The sequence below is a fragment of the Artibeus jamaicensis genome, unplaced genomic scaffold (genome assembly GCF_021234435.1).
Source record: "Artibeus jamaicensis isolate MK-2021 breed Jamaican fruit bat unplaced genomic scaffold, CSHL_Jam_final contig_700, whole genome shotgun sequence".
Lineage (NCBI taxonomy): Eukaryota > Metazoa > Chordata > Mammalia > Chiroptera > Phyllostomidae > Artibeus > Artibeus jamaicensis.
In genome coordinates, this window is record NW_026521930.1 from 1,315,870 (window position 1) to 1,338,774 (window position 22,905).

Genomic DNA, 22,905 nt, shown 5'->3' on the forward strand with positions numbered 1-22,905 from the left:
GTTTACGCATGCGCAATCAGGCACAGTAAAACAATGGAGCTGGGCCGCCTAGCGGTGAGTTGAGCTGTGGATGACACCCGCGGCCTCCTGGGAGCGGAAGTGCAGGATTTGCCGGAAGTAGCCGGCATCCGGGACTGACAGACGCGCTGACGGTGTGTGACAGGGGCTGGCTGGAGCTGCTGAAAGGACTTGGTGGCTATGGAGTTGGGCGAGCTGCTCTACAACAAGTCCGAGTACATCGAGACGGTGCGTGCGTGTCTGCACATCAGTCCTGCCTTTCCAAGCCTGTGTCCCTTTGGGGCCGGTGCCCCATCTTGTGTCTGACCCACCCCGGCGGGTCCTTGTGGCATGTATGGGCGTGTATGGCCTGGCCTTGTTGTTTATTCTTTAAATGATCAGTTTAGGCTTTCTCATTTTAATCCTGATTTCCTGGTGGAGATAAAATGGTTTTCAGAAAGCAGGACAAGTGTCGTCCATCCTAATATTAATTACATTCCGGCTTTTAAAAACTATTAAAAAAAAACAAACCTATCATAATGTATTACTATGTGCTAAAGATTGTTAGGTTCTTTATAGTCAATACATGATGTCTGTAAGTTGCTCAGTGTTACTACTATTGCTTTTCATTGAATTCCCACAGTTCTGTGATACTGGTGAAGTCATTATCCTGGCTTTAGGGTTTTAAAATCGAGGTATAGAATTGGGACTTGAATCCATGTCTCTGATGTCAGTAGGCTATAGACAGACTCACCACATCCAAATTCTGAATCCATTATTTGAATCTCTAGTTTCCTAATTCATCCTTTCTTTACTGAAATTCTGGACTCATCCCAGTGTACACTGCATGCCATTTCAAGTCCTTTTCTCTCCATATGATGAAGAAACCCACTCAGTTTGCTCCCCCTCATTTCCTGCTGTTTGCTTTCAGGCTTCTGGGAACAAAGTTAGTCGCCAGTCAGTGTTGTGCGGAAGTCAGAACATCGTTCTCAATGGCAAGGTAAGGAATAAAGCCACCTCCAGGATGCATACTGTTGCTTTCTTTTCACAAATTATCACATTAGCAGGGCAGATAAAATGTTGCCATGTTTCCTATTTATTGCTGTACACTTAAAAATTCTCTTGTTTTTAACTTTCCAAGTTGGATTTATTAAATACAAAAGAGAGTCAATAAAAAGAGCCAGCAGAAAGTCCTTTTCCTTACATACCAGGAGCACAATGCAGTGGTACCCAGAGCTGAAATTATTACATAGTTTTGAACTACCAAACATAAAACATAAATAGATAACAAACTATTTTAGTGTAGAAACTAAAGTAATACTACATTAATATAATTATCTGTTAAATAATAATAATTCATTATTAATGGAAACTCTTAAAATATGAGAATGTAGAAAGATAGTAAAATTTGATACAAATTTCTAAAGTGGAATATTAAAGGCTCAGAATCTTGTAGTCTAAATAAATTGAAGTAGCAGAGATCTAGATGAGTATAAACTTAGGAATAATATTAGAACATTTCAGAACCAGAAAATATCAAGATATATTTGAGATTGAGTCTGTGTTTCCTGCTGTCTGGAATACTCAGTTTTCCTTGAAATGTTAGATCTCTAACCTCCAGAGGGAAAATGGTCTCACCATAATCAAGAGATCACAAATATTTTCAGTAGAGACACAATTACTTTCTCCATTAGCCCATCATATCCTGAGATTTAATGGAGAAGAAATATAGTTCACTCCCCAGCTGGTGTAGCTCAGTGGACTGAGTGCAGGCCTGCAAATTAGAGTATTGCAGTTCGATTTCCAGTCAGGGCACATGCCTGGGTTGCAGACCAGTTCCCAGCAGGGGACTCATGAGAGGCAACCATACATTGATATTTCTCTCCCTCTCTCCTTCCCTTCACCTCTAAAGATAAATAAATAAAATCTTTAAAAAAAGAAATATAGTTCACTTGATATAATTAGTAATTGTAGACACACCATTTTTGCCCAGAAATGAGAAATTAGTTTAACTTCATCTGATACACCAGCAAATGCACAGAGGTTTTTTTGGAAATCCTTCAGCTAATTCTAAAACATTTTCTGTGATTTTTCTAGGGAAGATTTTATTTTTATTCTAGTAATATATATAACAAAATTTGCCATTTTAATCATATTTAGGTGTACGATTTATTGACATAAATTGCATTCACAATGTTGTGCAACCATCACCATTATCTGTTTCCAAAACTGTTTCATCATCCAAATAGAAACTCTACCCATTAAGGAATAACTCCCCATTCCCATCTTCCCCTAGTCCCTGGTAACCTTAGTCTGCTTTCTGTTTCTATGAATTTGCCTATTCTATGCTTACCTGGCAGGGAAGATAACATGATCAGGAATTTGCCTATGCTAGATATTTCATTTACGTGAAATCATATAGTATTTGTGTATCTTTTTTGGGGGGAAGTCTGGCCTACTTTACTTAGCATAAGTTTTTCAAGGTCCATCCATGTTGTAGCACATATCCTTTTCCTGGCTGAATAACATTCTATTATATGTATGTACCACATTTTTGTTTATCCATTCATTTGTTGAACACTTCTTAGGTTGTTTCTACCTTTTGGCTATTGTGGGTAAAGCTTCTCTGAACATTGGTGTACAAGTATCTATTTGAGTACCTGTTCTCAGTTCTTTTGGGTATATACCTAGGAGTGGGAATGCTAGGTCATATGGTAATTCTATATTTAGCTTTGTGACTTTGTAACTGTTTTCCATGAGGACTGAATCATTTTACATTCCCATCTGCAATGCAGCTGAGTACTAGTTTCTTCACTTCTTCACTAACACTTGGTATTTTCTGTTTTTTGAATGTGGGTATGGATGGTATTTCATTGTAGCTTTTGACTTGCATTTCCCTAATGATGATGAATAGCTTTAAATAGCTTAGCTATTTGTATATATTCTATGGAGAAATGTCTGTTCAGTCCTTTGCCCAGTTTTAAATTGTGCTGTCTTTTTGTTGTTGGGTTGTAGTTCTTTATATATTCTGGATATTAAATCTTTATCAGATAGATGATTGCAAATAAATTCTACCACTCTGAGATTATCTTTCACTTTGTTTTTTAAAAGATTTTATTAATTTATTTTTAGAGATGGGAAGGAAGGGACAGAATCATCAATGTGTGGTTGCCTCTTGTGCGCCCCCTACTGGGGACTTGGCTCGCAACCCCGGCATATGCCCTGGACTGGGAATTGAACTGGCAACCCTTTGGTTCTCAGGTTGGCATTCAATCCACTGAGCCACACCAGGCAGGTATTTTTTTTTAATTATTGATTGATTTTAGAGAGAGAAAGGGAGAGAGACAGAAACATTGATTTGTTGTTCCATTTATTTGTGCATTAATTGGTTGCTTCTTTTTTTAAAATTTAATGCTTGCCCTGGTTTGTGTGGGTCAGTGGATTGAATGCCAGCCTGGGTCACTGGTTTGATTCCCAGTCTAGGGCACGTGCCTGGTTGCAGACCAGGTTCCCAGTAGGGGGTGTGTGAGAGGCAACCACAAATTGATGTTTCTCTTCCTCTCTTTCTTCCTCCTTCTCCTCTCCAAAAATGAGTAAGTAAATAAATAAATAGATAAATAAAACTCTTTAAAAACAAGAAACCTTTAAAGAATAAATAAATGTAATTCTCACCCAAGCATATGTTTAACGATTTTAGAGAAAGATGGAGGGAGGGAGGGGGAAGAGAGAGAAAGCGGTGGAGGGGGGAATATTGATGTGATAAACATTTATCAGTTGCCTTACTTTTGCCCAACCAGGGTTTGGACCTGCAACCTAGGTATGTGCCCTGGTTGGGATTTGAGCTCACAATCTTTTGGTGTATGGGACAATGCCCCAGCCATCTGGGCTTCTTGGATGGGGCATTGGTTGCTTCTTATTTGTGCCCTGACCAGAGATCGAACCCACAACCTCGAGTGTCAGAACTACACTCTTAACAAACTGAGCTAGCTGGCCAGGGCTCTTTCAACTTTGTTGATAATGTTCTTTGATGCATAAAAGTTTTTAATTTTGGTGAAGTCCAATTTATCTATTTTTTTCTTTTGCGCAAGTTTTTGGTGTCATTTCTAAGAATCCATTACCATACCCAAGGTTACAAAGATTTACTCTTGTATTTTCTTCTGAGAGTTTTGTGGTTTTAGTTCTTGTATGTAGGTTGTTAGTGCATTTTGAGTTAATTTTTGTATATGGTGTGATGTAGGGGGTCCTAATTAATTAATTCTTCTGGGTGTGAAAATCTAGTTGTCTTGCTGCCATTTGTTAAGGACACTATCCTTTCTCCATTAAATGGTCTTGGCATCATGTAGAAAATCAATTGGCCATAGATGTATGGGTTTATTTGTGGAGTCTCAGTTCTGTTCCCTTGGTTGATATGTCCGTCCTTATGTCAGTACCCTGTACAATACTGCTTTTGTTATTGTAGGTTTGTAGTAATTTTGTAATCAGAAAATATGAATCCTCCAACTTTGTCCTTTTTTCAAGATTGTTTTGGTTGTTTGGGCCATCTCTTTCTTTTTATTTATTTTTTTTATTGTATCTTTTTTCCATTGCCATTTAGTCCCCTTTTACCCCCTCTGTCCTGCAATCCCATCTATCTCTTTTTAAAAAGGTGTTTTATTTGGTACTATTTAGTGTACACATAAGAGTAATATATAATGTATTGTTATAAAACATAAAAATTAAGTCAATACCATGAACCCACCACCCAACTGAAGAACTGGAACATAGCATGTATAATAGTGTGTATAATAAGGTACTACCTTTATGTTCCTCTCCTGTCTCTTTCTTCTGCCCCCTTCCAAGAGGAAACCACTATCCGGAATGTTGTGTCATACAAATTCTGTATTTTAAAATATGTTTTACCATATACATATGTATCCCTAAATGATATATACAAGGCTTGTTTAGCATTACTTAGTTTTCTATGACTTTTTTACATGTAATTATCATAATAATGACAACAGAAAACACTTATATGACAGTATTTGTTTCTAAGATTCACATGGTTTGTGCATTTTCACTGCTGTGAAAATTTATTTCCTTCATCTGTTTGGTGGATAGTTATTTTGTTTCTTTGCTATTACAAACAATCCATATATGTTTTCAGCTCCTGTCCCTTTTAGAAATAAGACATTTCTGTTTTTCTGAGCTTATATCAGATGTCATAGTGCCTTTTGAAGTATAAGGCCATCAAATGAGTAAAAAAGACTGGGTGTAAACAACAGAGTTATGGGGCCTGGTAACTTGGGAGAATACATGACCTAGCTAAACCCAAGCTGATTGTTGTAAGTGAGAAAATAGGCCTATGTTTCCAGAGCTTCTGATTCTCTCAAAAGAAACTAGAAATCTGGATTTTTGTAATGTAAAGCATCCCACTCTTCAAATAATAACAGCAAATTTAAATGATAAAAATGTTGCATGGGCCAAACAAAATAGATTTCCAGGTGCTATCCTTATACCTCCAATTTTCACCTCTGCCTTATACCTATTCAGTGCAGTGAATTCTGCTTCAGTACCATTTTCTTCCCTGTAAGGTCCTCATTGGCACCTCCTTCCATTTTAATACACTGTTGTTTCAATTTCGAATCACTTCTCTTCTTTAGCTCCACCCTTTATAAATAGGAAGCCAAGATTTATTCTTGCTAAATTACTTTGACCACTTGTAATATGATTTACTATTTATGTTATTTGTGTGTTTGCTTCTTCACTGGGAGTGTAATTTAAGCTGACAGAGGAACGTACATGGATTTTCTTTATTTCCACATTATGATTGTTATCTTTATTTAAAACACAATAAAATGACAATACCCATTACCAAACACACAGAACTCTTGGAATGTTGTTTTCTTCTGAAAGCAAAGACAGTCATTTTCTCTGATTATAGATGGACACATAAACTGAAAACAGTGATTGAAGTAAATTAAGTCTCTCAGATAAAAGAAGTATATACTAGAAATAGATCTCTCTTTTAGCTTGAAGAAGATAGCTTTTAAAAACCAAGAACTGCAGTGCTTTACAATCAGCAGATGTGAAAGTTCCTTTTTACTGGTAGTTTTTTTAATAGTTTATTTTTTATTGTATTTTTTCCATTGAAATTTATCTCCCCTAAACCCTCTTCTACCTCCTCCTACCCTCTTTCCCCACTGGTAGATGTTTTATAGACAGAACATAAGCAGACGAGATTGGTAAACTCTTCCAGGTATGATTCTATTTCCCTTTTAGTGTCCTGTCAGAGCCTGGTGTTAAGGCCAATAATTTATCTAAATTCACCTATAAGCAAGGTGTCTCCATCTGCCTCTTTAGCATGACCTTCTGTCCTGGGCCCCACATGTTTATTTAGAACTGCCTGTGGGTCATCCCCATTGATATCTCAAAGTCTACATTTCAAAGGAATTTTTTGTCTGGTTTCCTGATTACTCACCCCATTCTAGGATTTCTTACCCTCAAAATCTAAACAATGACTAAGTTGTATAGATTCTCTTTCCTTCTTTAACATTTTATAATGTAACATTTAATAAAATTTTTATTGAAGTATAATGTACATACACTAAAAGTGTCAATTTTAAGTGTGTAGTATGGCAAGTATTTTTATTATTTTTATTTTTTTATCCTCACTTGAGGGCATTTTTTTTCGTTGCTGTTAGAGAGCATGGTAGGGGGAGAAAGAGAAGAGAGAGAAAAACATCAATGTGAGAGAAAAACATTTATTGGTTGCCTTTTTTGTACAGACCCCAACTGGGGATCAAACCTGCAACTTGGTCATGTGCCCTGACTGGAAATTGAACCCACAACTTTTTGGTCTATGGGATGATGCTCCAACCAACTGAGCCACACTGGCAGGGTGATAAGTTTTGACTGATGCTACACAACCATTACCACAATCAAAATATAAAATATTTTCATCACCCTAGTTTCCTTGTGCCTTCTGCAGTGAATCCTCCTTCTGTCCTTGGCCCCAGGTAACCATTGATGTAAAACTAATATAGATTAGTTTTGCATTTTTGAGAATTTCAAGTGATTGGAATCATGTAATGTTTGATATATGAACTTATTTCACTCAGCATAAGGTTACTGAGACTGACCCATGTTCTTGCACATATTAGTGAATTAGTAGTTCATTCCTTGTTATATGAGCAGTATTATTATGGAACTTTTAAGACATGAACAAAAGTAGAGAGAACATATAATGAATTCACTAGCTTCTACAATTAGCAAGATTCTGACATTCTTATTTCCCCTCTGTACTGACCCTACCCAAACCCAAGGTTGGGGAAGAGAGTTGGGCTATTTTAAAACAAATTGCAAGCATCATATACTTCACCCATAAATACTTTGAATGTTTCACTAATATTTAAAGACTTAAATAGTAGAGAACCTTAGTTATAATTTTTTTAAAACCCAGTAATTCCCTAATATCATCTAATCCTCAGTCCATGTTCAGTCTTTCTAGTATCTCAAGATCTTTTTCTACATTTGGTTTAAGACAGGATCCAAACAAGGTCAAGTGCGCATTGTGTTTGGTTACTATGTCTCTTAAGTCTAATCTGTCACAGTTCTTTTTCTTTACCCCCTTGCCATTTTTATATTGAAGAAACTAGATCACTCTTCTGTAGGATTTTCAGATTTCTGAATTTGGCTGATTATAATTGCATGGGGTGGTTTAATGAGGTCTTTATCCGCCCCCCCCCCGTAAATTGGTAGTTAGATCTGGAGGCTTGGTCAGATTCCTGTACCTCCAATTTATTTCTTTTTCATGCACAGCTACCTTAAATAAGGTTCATTATCTCTTTTTACCTTCATCAACTGTAGTCAACTAAAGGATCACTTTACCTCCAGTAAAAGTTCTTGCCTCCTTCATTCAGACATTAGACTGCTTCAAGAGTAATGTTTCTAAAAGGAACATTCACTTGTTTAAATCATCAGCTTAATATCTTTCATTGATTCTCTTTTTTACATTTTATTTTTTTAACTACAGTTCAAATACAGTTTTTGTTCAAGTACAGTTTTCTGCCTTTTCCCCCCATCATTGATTCTTTACATATATCCTCTAAGAAAAAAAAAATCTAAGCTTCTATGATCAGTGTACATAATTCCTCATGATTTGGTCCCTTGTTTACATTTCCAGCTGCAATCCCAGCCATATCCATTCTTTCTTTTGCCACATTCATTCATTTATTCAACAGATATTTCAAGAATGCATATTCTTTTTGTTTGTTTTATTTTTATTTTTTAAAATTTTATTGATTATGCTATTACAGTTGTTCTATTTCCCCCTTCATTCCCCTCCACCCTGCACACCCCCTCCCCCACCATTCCCCCCTTTAGTTTATGACCACATGTCTCAAGTTCTTTAGATTCTATATTTCCCCTACTATTCTTGCCCTCCCCCTATCTATTTTCTACTTACTCTCTATGCTACTTATTTTCTGTACCTTCTCCCCCTTTCTTCTTCTCCCACTCCCCTGTTGCTAACCCTCCATGTGATCTTCATTCCTATGGTTCTGCTCTTGATCTAGCTGTCCTCTTAGTTTGCTTTTGTTTTAGGTGTGGTTCTTAATAACTATGAGTTGCTGTCCTTTCACTGTTCATCTTTTTTATCTTCTTTTTCTTAGATAAATCCCTTTAACATTTCATATAATAAGGGCTTGGTGATGATGAACTCCTTGAATTTGATCTTATCTGAGAAGCACTTTATCTGCCCTTCTATTCTAAATGAAAGCTTTGCTGGATAGAGTAATCTTGGTTGTAGGTCTTTGGATTTCATGACTTGGAATACTTCTTTCCAGCCCCTTCTTGCCTGTAAGGTCTCTTTTGAGAAATCCACTGACAGTCTGATGGGAACTCCTTTGTAGGTGACTGTCCCCTTATCTCTTGCTGCTTCTAGTAGTCTCTCCTTCATTTTCATCTTGGCTAATGTAATGATGATGTGCCTTGGTGTGTTCCTTCTTGGGTCCAACTTCTTTGGGACTCTCTGAGCTTCCTGGATTTCCTGGAAGTCTATTTCCTTTGCCAGAACGGAGAAATTCTCCCTTATTATTTGTTCAAATAAGCTTTCCACTCATGGCTGTTCCTTTTCCCCTTCTGGTACCCCTATAATTCAGATTCTTTACCAAGTATGGGAATTAGTTCCTTCAAATTTCTGAGTGGTGTTATTTAGCCCCTCTGGGCAGTCTCTGGGGAAGCCAGATACCACACCCTGCAGTGTAGAACTTAATCTGAGGCCAAAAATTGGGAGAGGAGCCAGAATCTCATTGAGTCCACCTCTGGGAGTAAGAAGTTGGAGGTAGTTGTGTTACCAGGTAAGACAAAGGCAGTAGCAGCCAGGACTCTCACTGAGCAAGCAGCCACAGCCTGGGGATAGGTGGATCTGAGTAAATCTGAGGAGGTGCATAACTTAAGTCTACTAGAGGTGTTCCCAATTAATCTTTGTTCATCCAGTGAGACCTATTTATAGGATGATCAGGGTAAAGCTTGTAGTGTAAGGGGAACATCTTCACCTGCACACAGCTTTTTTTTTTCACACTTTTAGATCTTTTTAAAACAATAAAAATTGTACTTTGTTATGTATTTATTAAAGATAGTCTTTTATAGTGTATAAAAATATTGACCTGGTATACACAAAAATTTCCTGATAATGGTAATTAAAAACAGCTACTCCCACCCTCTTGCATCCATACCAGTATTCAATCTAGATTAGTTTAATCTTGAAGTGTAATCCAGTAAGACTGAAGACCAAACACTTCAGGCCCTAGACAAAATAATAAAATCCATGTAAGTATTCTGATCCTTGGATCAATTAACATCAATAAGGGAACCAGTTTTTGGTGTTGTGAAAGAAATGTGTTTATCTCCAATGACAACTTTAAGTTCCTACCAGCCCACTCGGGCAGGAGGAAACCACAAAGCATCATTCTTTTGGTAATCTTGCTGTCATCCATTATTTCCTTCAGTTCCTCCATCACACTTGTATGTATGTAAGCCCATTTTCTGATCATGGCATCATTTTTGTAAATGCCGTATTTGGCATATGTCAATTTCCCACTGGGTTGGAACTCAAATTCCAAGAATTTGTGGCTGAACTTGCCTTTGTGACCCATGTAGTAACACAAATAAAAGTCACTCTCCATGGCTTTCGAGACCAAACTTTAACAGTAATCCATGCAGTCAGTGTTATGAGGGCAATTCTCTTACAAGTAATTCCCTAGTGTCATTCTAATCCTCAGTCCATATTTAGTCTTTCCAGTATCTTAAGATCTTCTTTTGTAGTTGGTTTGTTCACATCAGAGTCTAAACAAGGATTTAACTTTACAAGTGACTCAGTAGATCAAAGCATAAGTCTCAGGCAGTGTCTTGTTACCTACTGTTTTTGTTGTTGTTGTTTTCATCTGTGTTGATAATTTTTAAGTGTGCTTTGTTTTATAGACCATTGTGATGAATGACTGTATTATCCGAGGGGATCTGGCAAATGTAAGAGTTGGACGTCATTGTGTTGTGAAGAGTCGGAGTGTCATAAGGCCACCATTTAAGAAATTCAGCAAAGGGTATGTAACTTAATTATCTTGTTTCATTCTTGGGCAAGCTGCTGCTACAGGTGGTGTTATCCATTTGTTGAGTTATGGGGTAAGGAGTGGGTCTGTGCTGTTTGGGGGAACACTGAGTAACAATTCACCATAATGAGCACAACTCAGGTGGTATTCACCCTAGTCTAGGTGAGGTTGGCTGGTTGCCAGAAACGGAACCCACTTCAACTGGCAAAAGCAAAAGGGGTTCTTATGAAACAGTCATAGGACTATTTGATGGCACCTGAGGGTAGAAAAAGAGGCCAAGCCTTATGAGAGGCCTTATGAGGGGCTAGACTTCAAAACTAGTCACCTAGCCAGGATCAAGACAGTTATTCTGTATATCCAGTACCCACTCTATCCAAAATTATACTGTCTCTTATCTGTCCTTCTCTGTACCTTTCCTCTCCTCCCTCTGGTTGGATGTGTCTTCCCCCTTTCCTCCTGGAGCCAATCTTTCTGTCTCAGCCCCTTATTTATATCATTTTTCCATTTAGACTTCCAACAGATACCAACTATAGATCTTAGGTCTTATTTCAAATTCATGGGAGAGGGAATCTGATTGGCTTAGCATGAGTTAAGTGTCCACTCCTAGTCTAAACAACTGCAACCCAGCGGGCATGTCAAGTCAGCCCACTGATCTCACAGCGGAAATAAGGATTGTCCAAGAAAGGATATGGACAGTACAGGAAAACTGACTATTATACCTGCTGTGGTGGTATTCTCTTTGCCTGTCTTCCCCTTGAATTATTTACTCTCCTGGTTTCTACCTGTGACACCACCAGCATTTCATCCAGTGATTCAACAAGCACTAAGTTATAAGCAGGGCATATAAAGATGGATAAAATAGTGTTCCTGCCTCAAGGTTCTTCAAACTTGTGGTAGAAACATTTATATAAACACATAGCTTCTATATAATATGATACTATAATGTGATTGCCACTATATAATGTGATACTCCTTTCACATTGGTATGAACAAGGTAAGGGATGAACAGAGAAGATAGTAGCTAACTCAGACTAACTCTAATACCTAGGAGTATATCATACAGGAATAATCCTGCATCTCCCATAATGTTCAGCTCCAGGCTTTCCATGATATACAGAGATTGGAACAGGGAGTCACTCTAAATCATTCACAGGAAACCATTCCCTCATTAGCTCAGTAGGCTATTGGGGGAAACCAGAAAACCTTGTCATAGGTTCCCTTTTGTGGTTTCATGCAGTGATTGATAACTCTGCTAGAGGTACTTCTAGCAGAAGGTAATGACTTTACCTTCTGCTAAAGTCATTATTGGACTAGATATATAGTCTAAGAAAAGCTTCAAGGATGAACATTGCATTGCTTATCCTTGCCACTGTAGCCCTAGCTCCTAGCATAGAGTATGACATATTAGAAGGGGTTATTGGTGCGTTGAAGGGATGTGTAAATAAGAATGGTCCACATGAGAAATACAGAAATATGAAAATGTAAATAGTGACAACTCTTGAATAGAGGGTGATATGGGTTTCTTCCCATGCATATGCATGTCCCAATACTAGAACCTGATAATAGTATAAAGTTTGGAATTTTTAATTAAGATTAAAGAACTGGTAGTACTCCCGTAGACTGTAATGAGATCAAGGATTTCATTGCCTCACAAGGTGTTCAGACTAAAAATAAGATGGAATTAAGAAAAATTTAAAGAAATTATAGGTCCTTGGAGGACAGATATTATATCTGACAAAATATTCATTCCAGTCCAAATATTTTTCCATCCCAAGGTACTGAAATTACTTGTAAATATGATCATGAACCACTTTCCATGGTACTTGAATCCTGGTAGTAACTCACATTCAAGTCTTGACTTATATGTCACTTTCAATTAAGCTTTTACCAAACCTCCATTCTGGGTCAAGACTCCTTATATACTCACATGACATGGTATTTTTCCACTGTGTAACTAACTACTTATTGTATAATTACTTATTTAATCTCATTTCTTCTCTTGATTGTAAACTGCTCTTGGGCAGGATTGAATTGCTTATCTTTGCCATTGTGTTCCCATTTCCTAGCATAGAGTCTTGCATACAATAGACACTCAATAAAATGAATGAGTGTATACATTTTCAGAATATTGGGTACTAGAATTTATATCCCACAAACTTGATGTCCGGCCCCTGACATATTATAGAGCAGATGACTAAACATGTGACCTGTGAGCATTTTCAAAGGAAGCAGGGATGAGCACACATTCATTCGCTCATTTGTATTTGGTGCCAGTTCTTTTAGCATAAAATATTGTGCCCCTTCTGCCTTGTTGTTTCCTTGCTCTAATATTTCTGATTTTGAGCTAGAGGAATTATACAATTTCCCTAGCCTGAGGATTCCTTCCTTGCTAGGAACAGTCTTACTAAGACAAGATGTTGAAGTTGAGTTTAGGATTTGTAGTTCTGTAAGCCTTGACGAGGAATACATTACCTTGACCTTTCTTTGTTCATCTTCTTTTCTTTCTGTAGTGTTGCATTCTTCCCTTTACATATCGGGGACCATGTTTTTATTGAGGAAGATTGTGTGGTCAACGCAGCTCAGATTGGCTCTTACGTTCATGTTGGCAAGAACTGTGTGATTGTGAGTATGGTGACTTGGCTGGCTAAGCAGCCTCACTTCCTCTCTAGCTCCTGTCCCTCACATCTGTGAACATCTGCTTCTCTGACCAGACAGGGTAGAAGTAGTTTCTGGTCTACTGGCATTATATTGGATTTGGAGCTTTTTCCTAGGCATTTATAGTCATGGCTAATCTTTATCAAACCTCTTTCCTATGATGTTAAACTCTTTCCTTCGATTTTTCCATTTATTCCTTACAGCCATCTGAGGATGGTAGGTGCTGTTGTTATCCCTGTTTATAGATGAGGAGACTGAAGACCTTAGATATCAGAGGATTGATGAGGCTATTAAGTGGAGCTGGGATTTGAACCCAGCAATATGAATGGTCATGCTGCCATATGGCCTACTTGTTGCTTTACCTCATGGATCTGATAGTCGGGTGGGATGACAGGTGAGTGAAGGGTGAGGCAAAATTGGCTCATAGACAGGAGGAGTATGGGCATTTCAGTTAAGAGCTTGGCATATATAAGGCTCAGAGTTACCACATGACATGACTTCATGGGAATTATAGGTAGTTGAGGATAATGGGCATGCAAGGTGCACAGGAACCCTTTGCTCAGTAGAACCTGTAGGACCCTGGTGTATGGAAGCCTTAGCATCATTTTGATCCCACTAAGCTTTACAAGATTAGGTTTCTTAGTATTTTCATAGATGAAGAACTTGATTTTTGTTAGGATTTATAAGAATGTTAACTATCAGAACTAAACTGCTAAAGTGTTTAGGGAAAATATTTTCTACACTTTAAATTTGTACCTACACCACATTCTAGAAAAAGCCAAGATTTATTTATGTTTTTAAATGGCTACTCTTATTAATACAGAGCCGGCTCTCAACTCTGAATAAGACTTCAACCTTCAAGTATCAGAAACCTTCCAGCAACTGTGCAATTAACATTCCAGGAACCACAAGGGCATGGCAAAGGCTACAGTGCATGGGAGAACCACATTGCTGGGAAAAACATTCCAGTCTGACTTGTTACTAAGAATTAAGGGAAGTGGTGGTTTTGCTAATGATTCTCCTCCAGAGTGCCTAGAATTAGAGACAGAAAGTTTTTGGTTGGCCTGCTGTTGAAGAAAAAAGAAAGATGGTGAAATCCACCCTGTTCTCTCATTCTGTTTGACAAAAGCTGGCTTTCCAAGCCACAGCAGTGCTTTTCTGGTATGTCCCTTGAAAAAGGGAAGATACCACTGTAGCAGCATAGTCCTTTAGTCCTGTACTTTATTTCTAGAACAAATATCTGAAAGATTCAAATCCAAATGCTATCCCCAATACTTGGGGAATTCTAGTCCTATGGTCAGGTGCTCTAATTCTCAAATCACTTTTCAATATATCAGTTCACTGTCAGGAGATAGTCATTATTCAGTATTAGTAATACTTGTTTACTGAGCCTTTGCAGATCCTCAAGTAATGTGAGGAGAAAGATTTTTTTAGAATTGTAGAATCTCAGAGCTAGCAGTAATTAATTCTTTTAGAGTCTGGCATGCCTCATGACACACAGATCCTTCCTGCAGCGTCCCGTGTGATAGTCTGACTTCTGTTTGGGTACATGAAGTTGTGGGTATGAGTCAGAATTGCCCAGGTGACAGCAGGAAAAGCCCACTAGGCATTATTAGTAGGCACTGATGTTGTGCTGTGTGTTGTTCATTTACCACTGTAATCCTGACAGCATCCCTGCAGGTTGGTTTTATGCCCTGTTTCACAGGTGAGGACACCAAGGCTCAGAGATGCTGAAGAACTTGCATCAGGAGATAGAGGTAGCTTAATGCTAGCAACATGTACTTCTTGACCCCTTCAGGAAAATTCTCCAGGAAAGAATAAAGAAGCAGTATCAGCTGTTAACCTTCTCTGCTATTGCCCATCCATTATGTCTAAGAAATACCTTCATTTCTTATTTTGCTGCTATCTAATTGATCCATTTACCCAGAATGCTCTGAAGCCCAGTTGAGCATCATTTCTGTGAGTCGGCCAGAATGGTTAACCTGTGCACACAAAGCAGGTGCATACAGGCTGTGTGCTGTCTGGTGGTACACAGAAGATTTGTGTCCCCTGTTCCTCTTTGTCATGGTCTACCGTGCACTGATTTCTGTGTGTGAATATATTGTACCATGTTCTCTTTCCTTTTAGTCAGGGCTCCATGGGCTTAGTCTGAGTCATTAGGGGCTTAGATATCATCTTTGAGTTCATTTGGAAGTCACCAGGGAGCTGATCATCTGCTGGATTGTTTTTTTTTTTTTAATTGACAATATCAGGGAATTCATGGGAGAGAACTTTGCAAGGAAGGTGAATAGCTGCAGTAATGACTTGCTTCTGAGCTAAAGTTGCTAAATACTTGTTGCCAAGTATTGTCAAGGCTTTTGTCCACACAGCTGGAGACAACTTAGTAGATGCTTAAGAAATTCAGACCTTAGAGGTATAAGCTTTTTAGAGATAAAAATTCATTTGGCAACCTACCTGGAAATTTGTGGAAATACATCTAATTTGGGTATTTATTAATGGGGAAAATTTGGACATAATCAAATGAAAGTATCTTTTATATTCTTTGTTAAATTGTCCTGGTATTTGTTAGGAGTTCCCCATTCTCAACCAGGTATATTGCACCAGCTCGTTTGATCAGAACACAATGAATCACAGGTCCTGTTGATAGAAACACAAGTCAATCAAGACTAAAACTTACAGCAGGTAGCCTGAAGCACACGTCTAAACTACGTACAGGAGCCTCCCCTTGCCCTTAACCCATGGAACAGATGGCTTTCCCAGAGTTAACCTCTTGCCCTCAGAATGCCGTGGATGGTGGCAGAACTGAAAATTGGTGTTAGTGGACAAACACAGGCATAAGGTTCAGCCTAATCCTTCAGATGGATGAATGGGCTAATACAAATTACAAGTATAGAAGTGAATCCTAATTTCCTGCACAAGTGGCTGTAGGGTTTCAGTAGAAGTCATGAGGATCCATTTTCATAAAAGTTTTTTTCTGGGAGGCTTTCAGGCAGGGCTCTTTCCTCATGGAAACAAGATGTCTGCTCCCGGCTTCCATCCTGTCCTCTAGAAACTTCATCGGGAAGAGCTTCTTTTCCCAGTTGTTCCTCAGCTGAAGCCCCAACATTGATATTCATCAGACTCATTTTTGGCTCAAGTGTCAATTCCCTAAGCCAGTCACTGTGGCCAGCTTGGGGTTTGGAGTGTGGGATAGGAATTGAAGCACGTGGGCTGAGCTGGGCATAGAGATAGTTCTCAAGGGAGATACAGGTTATGTTAAAAGACGAAAGAACAAATGGTGGGCAGGTGAAACAGATGTCCACTAAATTAACAAAAAAGAGATTATTAACTTAAACAGAGCCGTTGGAAGACTGAATTTCATGTAGTCTATGGTGCCTAAGATAACCTGAATTGTCCCTAGCGTACAGCCCTCACCCCACATGTACACATACACATAATCACACATACTGATGCTCACATTCTTACCTTTTCCTTCTTGTCAGATACCATCAAAGTAGGGAATTGTGGCCAAGCCTCTCGTCACTGTCCCTGGCTTTTGTAAGATACCATAAATGAAGAAAATATAAAATAACCTTCCATACAGCAGACTTTTACTCTTATTTCCTGATCTATTTCCTATTAATAAGATTTTAATTTCAGGGGCGTCGGTGTGTGTTGAAAGACTGCTGCAAAATTCTTGACAACACAGTGTTACCCCCAGAGACTGTGGTCCCCCCATTCACTGTCTTCTCAGGCTGCCCAGGTAACTGTGGGTGTTTATTATGAAAATTCAAGTTTATTTTCCTTCACTAAAACAATGTATGCAATTTCTGCCTCTGACAGTGTATTAGTCTAGCTAACTTAATTCTCCTGCTACATAGTACCTAAGAATGATGTTTACAACATAACAAGTATCCTTTTCAATGCATAATTGGATAAGGAAGTTATCAAGGATCAGAAGCAAAAATGAAACTAAGTGGATGTTTTAAGCATGCTTCAGTTGATACCATCTTCAGAGTAGAGTGCCCAGGGTTTCATACCGTGTGGGGATGAGGGAAAGCCTTGCATACACACATGGCAGAGGCTCCTTCAATGGGTGCCTGTCAGAAGCCAGGCAGGCAGATCATGGACATGATTGAAGTAATAGGCTATCATGGCTGCTTATAAACACAAGCCTAATATTTTATTCTGTATGGAAACTCAATCTCTTAACAGTACATCTCGGGCATTTTTTCTTGTCAGTATGTAGATATTTACTTTATTCCTTTTAATGGTTATGTGTTTTTCATTGCCTAAAAGCAGCACAATGTAAATAGCCTATGCCCTAGTGTAGGGTGTCATTAGAAGTTGTATAGTACCTGGTTATTCGCAATTAGAAACTGCTGCATTGATGCTCTTGTACATATACTATTCAATTGGGCAACATTATCTGTGGGACAGATACTTGAAGTTGGATTGTCAGGTCACAAGGTATGAACTTTTAAAAGTTTTGCTAGCCCTGGCTGGTGTAGCTCAGTAGATTGAGCACAGGCCTGTGAACCAAAAGATATCAGTTCGATTCCCAGTCAGGGCACATGCCTGGGTTGCAGGCCAGTTCCTAGCACGGGTCAGTTCCCAGCAGGGGACACACGAGAAGCAACCATACATTGATATTTCTCTCCCTCTCTTCTTCCCTTCCCTTCTAAAGATAAATAAATAAATAAATATTTTAAAAGTTTTGGGTGACTTCCACCAAGATGGAGGCGTAGGTGGAAGTACTGTGCCTTCTCACACATCCAAGTTAAAAAACAACAAAGTTTTAACAACAAAAACACAGCCAAACCACAGAAAATTGAACTACACGGAACTCTGACAACCACGAACCCTTCATCCAAACCAGTAAGAGGGGCAGAGCCAGCAGCGGAGCAGGGTCGGGCAGGAAAGATCCACCTGAAGGACCCGGGAGCGCAGACCAGGTGCGCAACCCAGGTGCTGCACTGGCAGCCGTAGGTGGATCCCAAGTGTGGAGTAGCAGGCGGACCCACTGAGGGCTGACCACAGTCACACATTTGAGCGCAGATAAACTGGTGAAGGAGTGAAGTGGTGAGACAGACCGTGCAGGCCCCAGTGGCGGAAAGTGGCAGAGGGGACTGCCATTGTCCCTTTCTGACCCCGCCCCCACATACAGCATCACAAACCAGCAACCTGGGTGGCCCCGCCCTGGTGAACACCTCCTCTGTGTAACAGGCACGAACAGATCAAAGCATGGCTCAAGAACAACTCAGAGCCCCAGAGCCCATAAATCTAAGCAATGAAGAAATAGCCAGACTTTCAGATGCACAGTTCAAAACACTGGTGATCAGGATGCTCACAGAACTGGTTGATTATACTCACAAATTAGAGGAACATATGAAGGCTAAACTAATTGAAATGAATGGAAATGCACAGGAAACCAATTGCAATGGAAAGGAAACTGGGACTCAAATCAAAAGAGTGAACCAGAGCCCTGGCTGGCGTAGCTCAGTGGATTGAGCGCGGGCCTGTGAACCAGAGTATCACGGTTCGATTCCCAGTCAGGGCACATGCCTGGGTTGCAGGCCAGTTCCCAGCTGGGGAAGCATAAGAGGCAACCATACATTGATATTTCTCTCCCACTCTTTCTCCTTCCCTTCTCCTCTCTCGAAAAATAAATAAATAAAATATTTAAAAAAAAAAAAAAAAGAGTGAACCAGAAAGAGGAAAAAAATGACCAAACAGAAAAGGATGAAGAAACAAGAATTCAAAAAAATGAGGAGAGGCTTAGGAACTTTCAGGACATCTTTAAATGTTCCAACATCCAAATTATAGGGGTACCAGAAGGGGAAGAGGAACAGCCACAAGTGGAAGCCTTATTTGAACAAATAATAAAGGAGAACTTCCCCGTTCTGGCAAAGGAAATAGACTTCCAGGAAATCCAGGAAGCTCAGAGAGAGTCCCAAAGAAGTTGGACCCAAGGAGGAACACATCAAGGCACATCATAATTATATTAGCCAAGATTAAAATGAAAGAGAGAATTCTAGAAGCAGCAAGAGATAAGGGGACAGTCACCTACAAAGGAGTTCCCATCAGACTGTTAGCTGATTTCTCAAAAGAGACCTTACAGGCAAGAAGGGGCTGGAAAGAAGTATTGAAAGAAGTCATGAAATCCAAAGACCTACATCCAAGATTGATCTATCCAGCAAAGCTTTCATTTAGAATGGAAGGACAGATAAAGTGCTTCTCAGATAAGATCAAATTCAAGGAGTTCATCATCACCAAGCCCTTATTACATGAAATGTTAAAGGGACTTACCTAAGAAAAAGAAGATAAAAAAGATGAACAGTGAAAGGACAGCAAACTCACATTTACTAAGAACCACACCTAAAACAAAAGCAAACTAAGAGGACAGCTAGATCAGGAGCAGAACCATAGAAATGAAGATCACATGGAGGGTTAGCAACAGGGGAGTGGGAGGAGGAGAAGGGGGGAGAAGGTACAGAGAATAAGTAGCATAGATGGTAGGTAGAAAATAGACATGGGAGGGCAAGAATAGTATGGGAAATATAGAATATAAAGAACTTGAGACACATGGACATAAACTAAAGGGGGAGAACGGTGGGGGAGGGAGTGTGCAGGGTGGAGGGGAATGAAGGGGGAAAATAGAACTGTAATGGCATAATCAATAAAATATATTAAAAAAAATAAAAAAAGTCTTGCTAGATATTCCTAAATTGTTCTTCAAAATAATTGTATGAGTTTGCACTTTCACCCATAGTATAGGAGAGTGTCTCTTTCCCGGATATTCTTCAATATGATGTTCACCTTTTGTTTCCCTATAGGACATTTCTGTTCTGCTGCTCCCACCTATATATTATCTGGTTGGATTCATTGCATTGTATGGTTAACAGGACAATTTCTTTCTTCAAGAGTGTTCACCTTGGCTTGCCCAGAAAGTGTCACACCAGAATCCAAGGGATGGACAAGTCTTTGTCTGGAGCAACCTCCAGTGTAGTCAGAGTTGTTTTAAGTCTTCAGATCATGCAATAATGTACTAAGGTCTTTTACCGGGAATAGATTTCTCCATTTTGAGAGCAATATTTTTTATTACCCCAACACAAAAATTCCTATCATCTAGAAGATCAGTGGAAATAGTCTGTTAGTACCAAAGATGGAAAACCTAGTATTTCAACATTTTGTGACTAAAGAAAAGGGCCCCTAGGGGTTTAAACAGGACTCAGAGCTGCAGGCCTCCCCTGGCTCCCATGGTTGACCAGGTCTTTCTTTCCCCAGGACTCTTCTCAGGGGAGCTCCCAGAATGTACCCAGGAGCTGATGATTGACGTCACCAAGAGCTACTACCAGAAGTTTTTGCCTTTGACACAGGTCTAATGTCTCTGCCTCATGTCTTGAATTCACTTGAGCTCTAAGATAAACCTGGGGACAAAGTACAAAGAGCTCTTGTGTCTTTGACACCTTCTACCCATCCTTTCTTTTGTTGTTGTTGGGTTTTTTGTTTAATTCTTTGGAATTTCTCAATCATCCTTGGTCTAAGCTCTTAAGATTTTAATATAGAATGTCTGGAAGAGTTGTCTCCAAAATGCTCTGCTTAAAGTGTATCTATTAACAGTCACTTCATACCATTCATTATATGTGGGACACAGAATCATCTGCTCCCAACACTCCCACCCTTGGTCCTGTGGATGGCTGGGGCCTGCCTGAGGCCGGCTGCAGAGCAGAGCACTCTGTCCCAGCATGGTGGTTACGAAGCTGGTATGCAGCTCAGGGCCATAAATTCCCACAGTGAGCGCCACTCACAGGGTCGCTCTAAGCTTGCTGGCTGCTAACATATTTGGCCAGTTGCCACAATTGCTTATAATCATGAAGAAAAAGTGTTCACGGCTTTTCAGAGACCAGATTCGCATTGGCTACTGAAACGAGAAAGCAGGGGTGGTGGTATTTCTCTTCTTTCTCAGATGATTTCAACAGTCATTTTAACCAAGGGTGACTAAGAAAAGACTTCCTAACATTCTGTTGTAGGGCCTTTGGCTTTCCTTAGAAGGGGGGATCCTTAGCACCCAGATTTTATTTTTGCAAAGTCCCAGATTTGAATCTCCCGTGGATGGACAAGTCTGGCAGCCACTCCTTGCTTCAAGGTATTTGTAGGCAGCTATATATACCTTATTTCATTGAAGACATAGCATTTGTGATATCTGTACCCTGACCTAAAACCATTTAACCCTCCCTTTAATTGCCGTAAACCTCACAGTTCAGACCAAAATATCTGTACTTGGGCCCAATCACATATATACACTGGGTCCTCTTAAAATCACTATGTGGCACAAGAGTCCCAGGCAGTCAGTGAAGTCCCCAGTGCCATTCTTACTGTGTTCTGGCTAATAGTATAATCCTCCCTGGTTCTGCCCTGACTTCTTGATTTAGAAGGAAGATTTAGAAGTGAAGTCCTCAGAATGTTGGCCTTGCTTAATGCTCTGATTCTCCTGTGCGTGCTCTGGTTCTCCATGGTTTAGTCTTGGATTTAGCAGGCCCTGTACTGACTCAGTATCCATTTATGGGGTTGACAACTATATATAATTATCTCCACTCATTCAGTGTAAACCTGCTTTCTGGTTTGTCATTTTTTTTTTTAATGTTTGTACATTAAAAGATTGACAGCCAGCCCTGGCTGGTGTAGCTCAGTGGGTTGAGCACGGGCCTGTGAAGCAGAAGGTTGCCAGTTCATTCCCAGTCAGGGCACATGCCTGGGTTGCAGGCCAGGTCCCCAGTTGGGGACACATGAGAAGCAACCACACATTGATGTTTCTCTCCCATCTTTCTCCTTCCCTTTCCCTCTCTCTAAAAATAAATTTAAAAAAAAGATTGACAACCAAACAAGTTATTTAAAGGTGATCACTCTTCCCCTCTAGCGATGGCTATATCTATTCCTCAGGCACTTTACTATGTGCCTAGTACCCTGCTGTGGGCTTTACATTCACTAGCCTGCTCATGGCTCACATTTTACAGATGATAATATTAAATAACTTGATCCAATGCACACAGTGAAGAAATGGCTGGCCCAGGAGTCACAGCCACGTCTGTCTGGCTCCCCAGCCCATGCTCTTCAGATGGGACAAGCTTGCCCTTAGAGCACGCCTGCTGTGCATCCTGTCTGATACCAGCAGTCAGTGATGGTTGCATGATTTTTTTGATCATATCCTGGCCTCTCCTCCAGCCCCCTTCTCCTTTTGTGCCACCAAACAGGTGAGTGTTAGAGTTGGTGAAATATAACCTGTTGCTCATTAGAGAACTCTTCAGGACATGTCCAACATTACCATCCCACCTATGTTTGAATACTTGCTACTGTAAGTGACTAACTTTCCATTTTCTTTGTAATCTTTTACAGTTTTATTGAGATATAATTGCCATAATTTTTGACTGTCCATTTTATTGGTGAACAACCTACAAAGTAAGGGGGAGGGTTGAGTCTCTTAAAACAAAACAATTTGAAAATCTTTAAGTAACTCAAGTATATGATTCCAAAAGTCTGATCCAGTTAAGAAAGGACATGTAATGAATGAAGTAAATCCTCCCAGTTCAGAACCCCAGAGGCTACCACTCTGAACAGGTTCTGGTCTCTCCTGGCAGAGGTAGTCTGCATATACACAAGCAGGTATGTGTATATGTACAAACCAGCCTCT

At 39.5% G+C, this 22,905-nt stretch overlaps 1 protein-coding gene and 1 pseudogene across 2 annotated transcripts; one reads left to right on the forward strand and one right to left on the reverse strand.

Annotated features, from left to right (window-relative positions):
• The first annotated feature begins 107 nt into the window (after window positions 1-107).
• On the forward strand, window positions 108-20,680 carry DCTN5 (dynactin subunit 5). 2 transcript variants are annotated; one of them, XM_037158842.2, is made up of 6 exons: window positions 108-246; window positions 929-997; window positions 10,456-10,574; window positions 13,091-13,202; window positions 16,875-16,977; window positions 20,502-20,680. In XM_037158842.2, the coding sequence occupies exons 1-6, from the start codon at window positions 199-201 to the stop codon at window positions 20,597-20,599; spliced, it is 549 nt and encodes a 182-aa protein (XP_037014737.1). In that variant the 5' UTR covers window positions 108-198; the 3' UTR covers window positions 20,600-20,680. The 2 variants fall into 2 exon arrangements, with proteins under 2 accessions (XP_037014737.1, XP_053527452.1); XM_053671477.1 differs by lacking the exon at window positions 20,502-20,680 and adding an exon at window positions 17,902-18,865.
• On the reverse strand, window positions 9,722-10,160 carry LOC119059246 (protein mago nashi homolog; annotated as a pseudogene).
• Window positions 20,681-22,905: the final 2,225 nt, after the last annotated feature.

Excerpts from the sequence above, each read along its gene's own strand:
- DCTN5 (XM_037158842.2), top strand. The coding sequence starts at position 199 with ATGGAGTTGGGCGAGCTGCTCTACAACAAGTCCGAGTACATCGAGACG. Across the intron at positions 998-10,455 it reads ACATCGTTCTCAATGGCAAG|ACCATTGTGATGAATGACTG; the intron begins GTAAGGAATAAA and ends TTTGTTTTATAG. Across the intron at positions 16,978-20,501 it reads TGTCTTCTCAGGCTGCCCAG|GACTCTTCTCAGGGGAGCTC; the intron begins GTAACTGTGGGT and ends TTCTTTCCCCAG.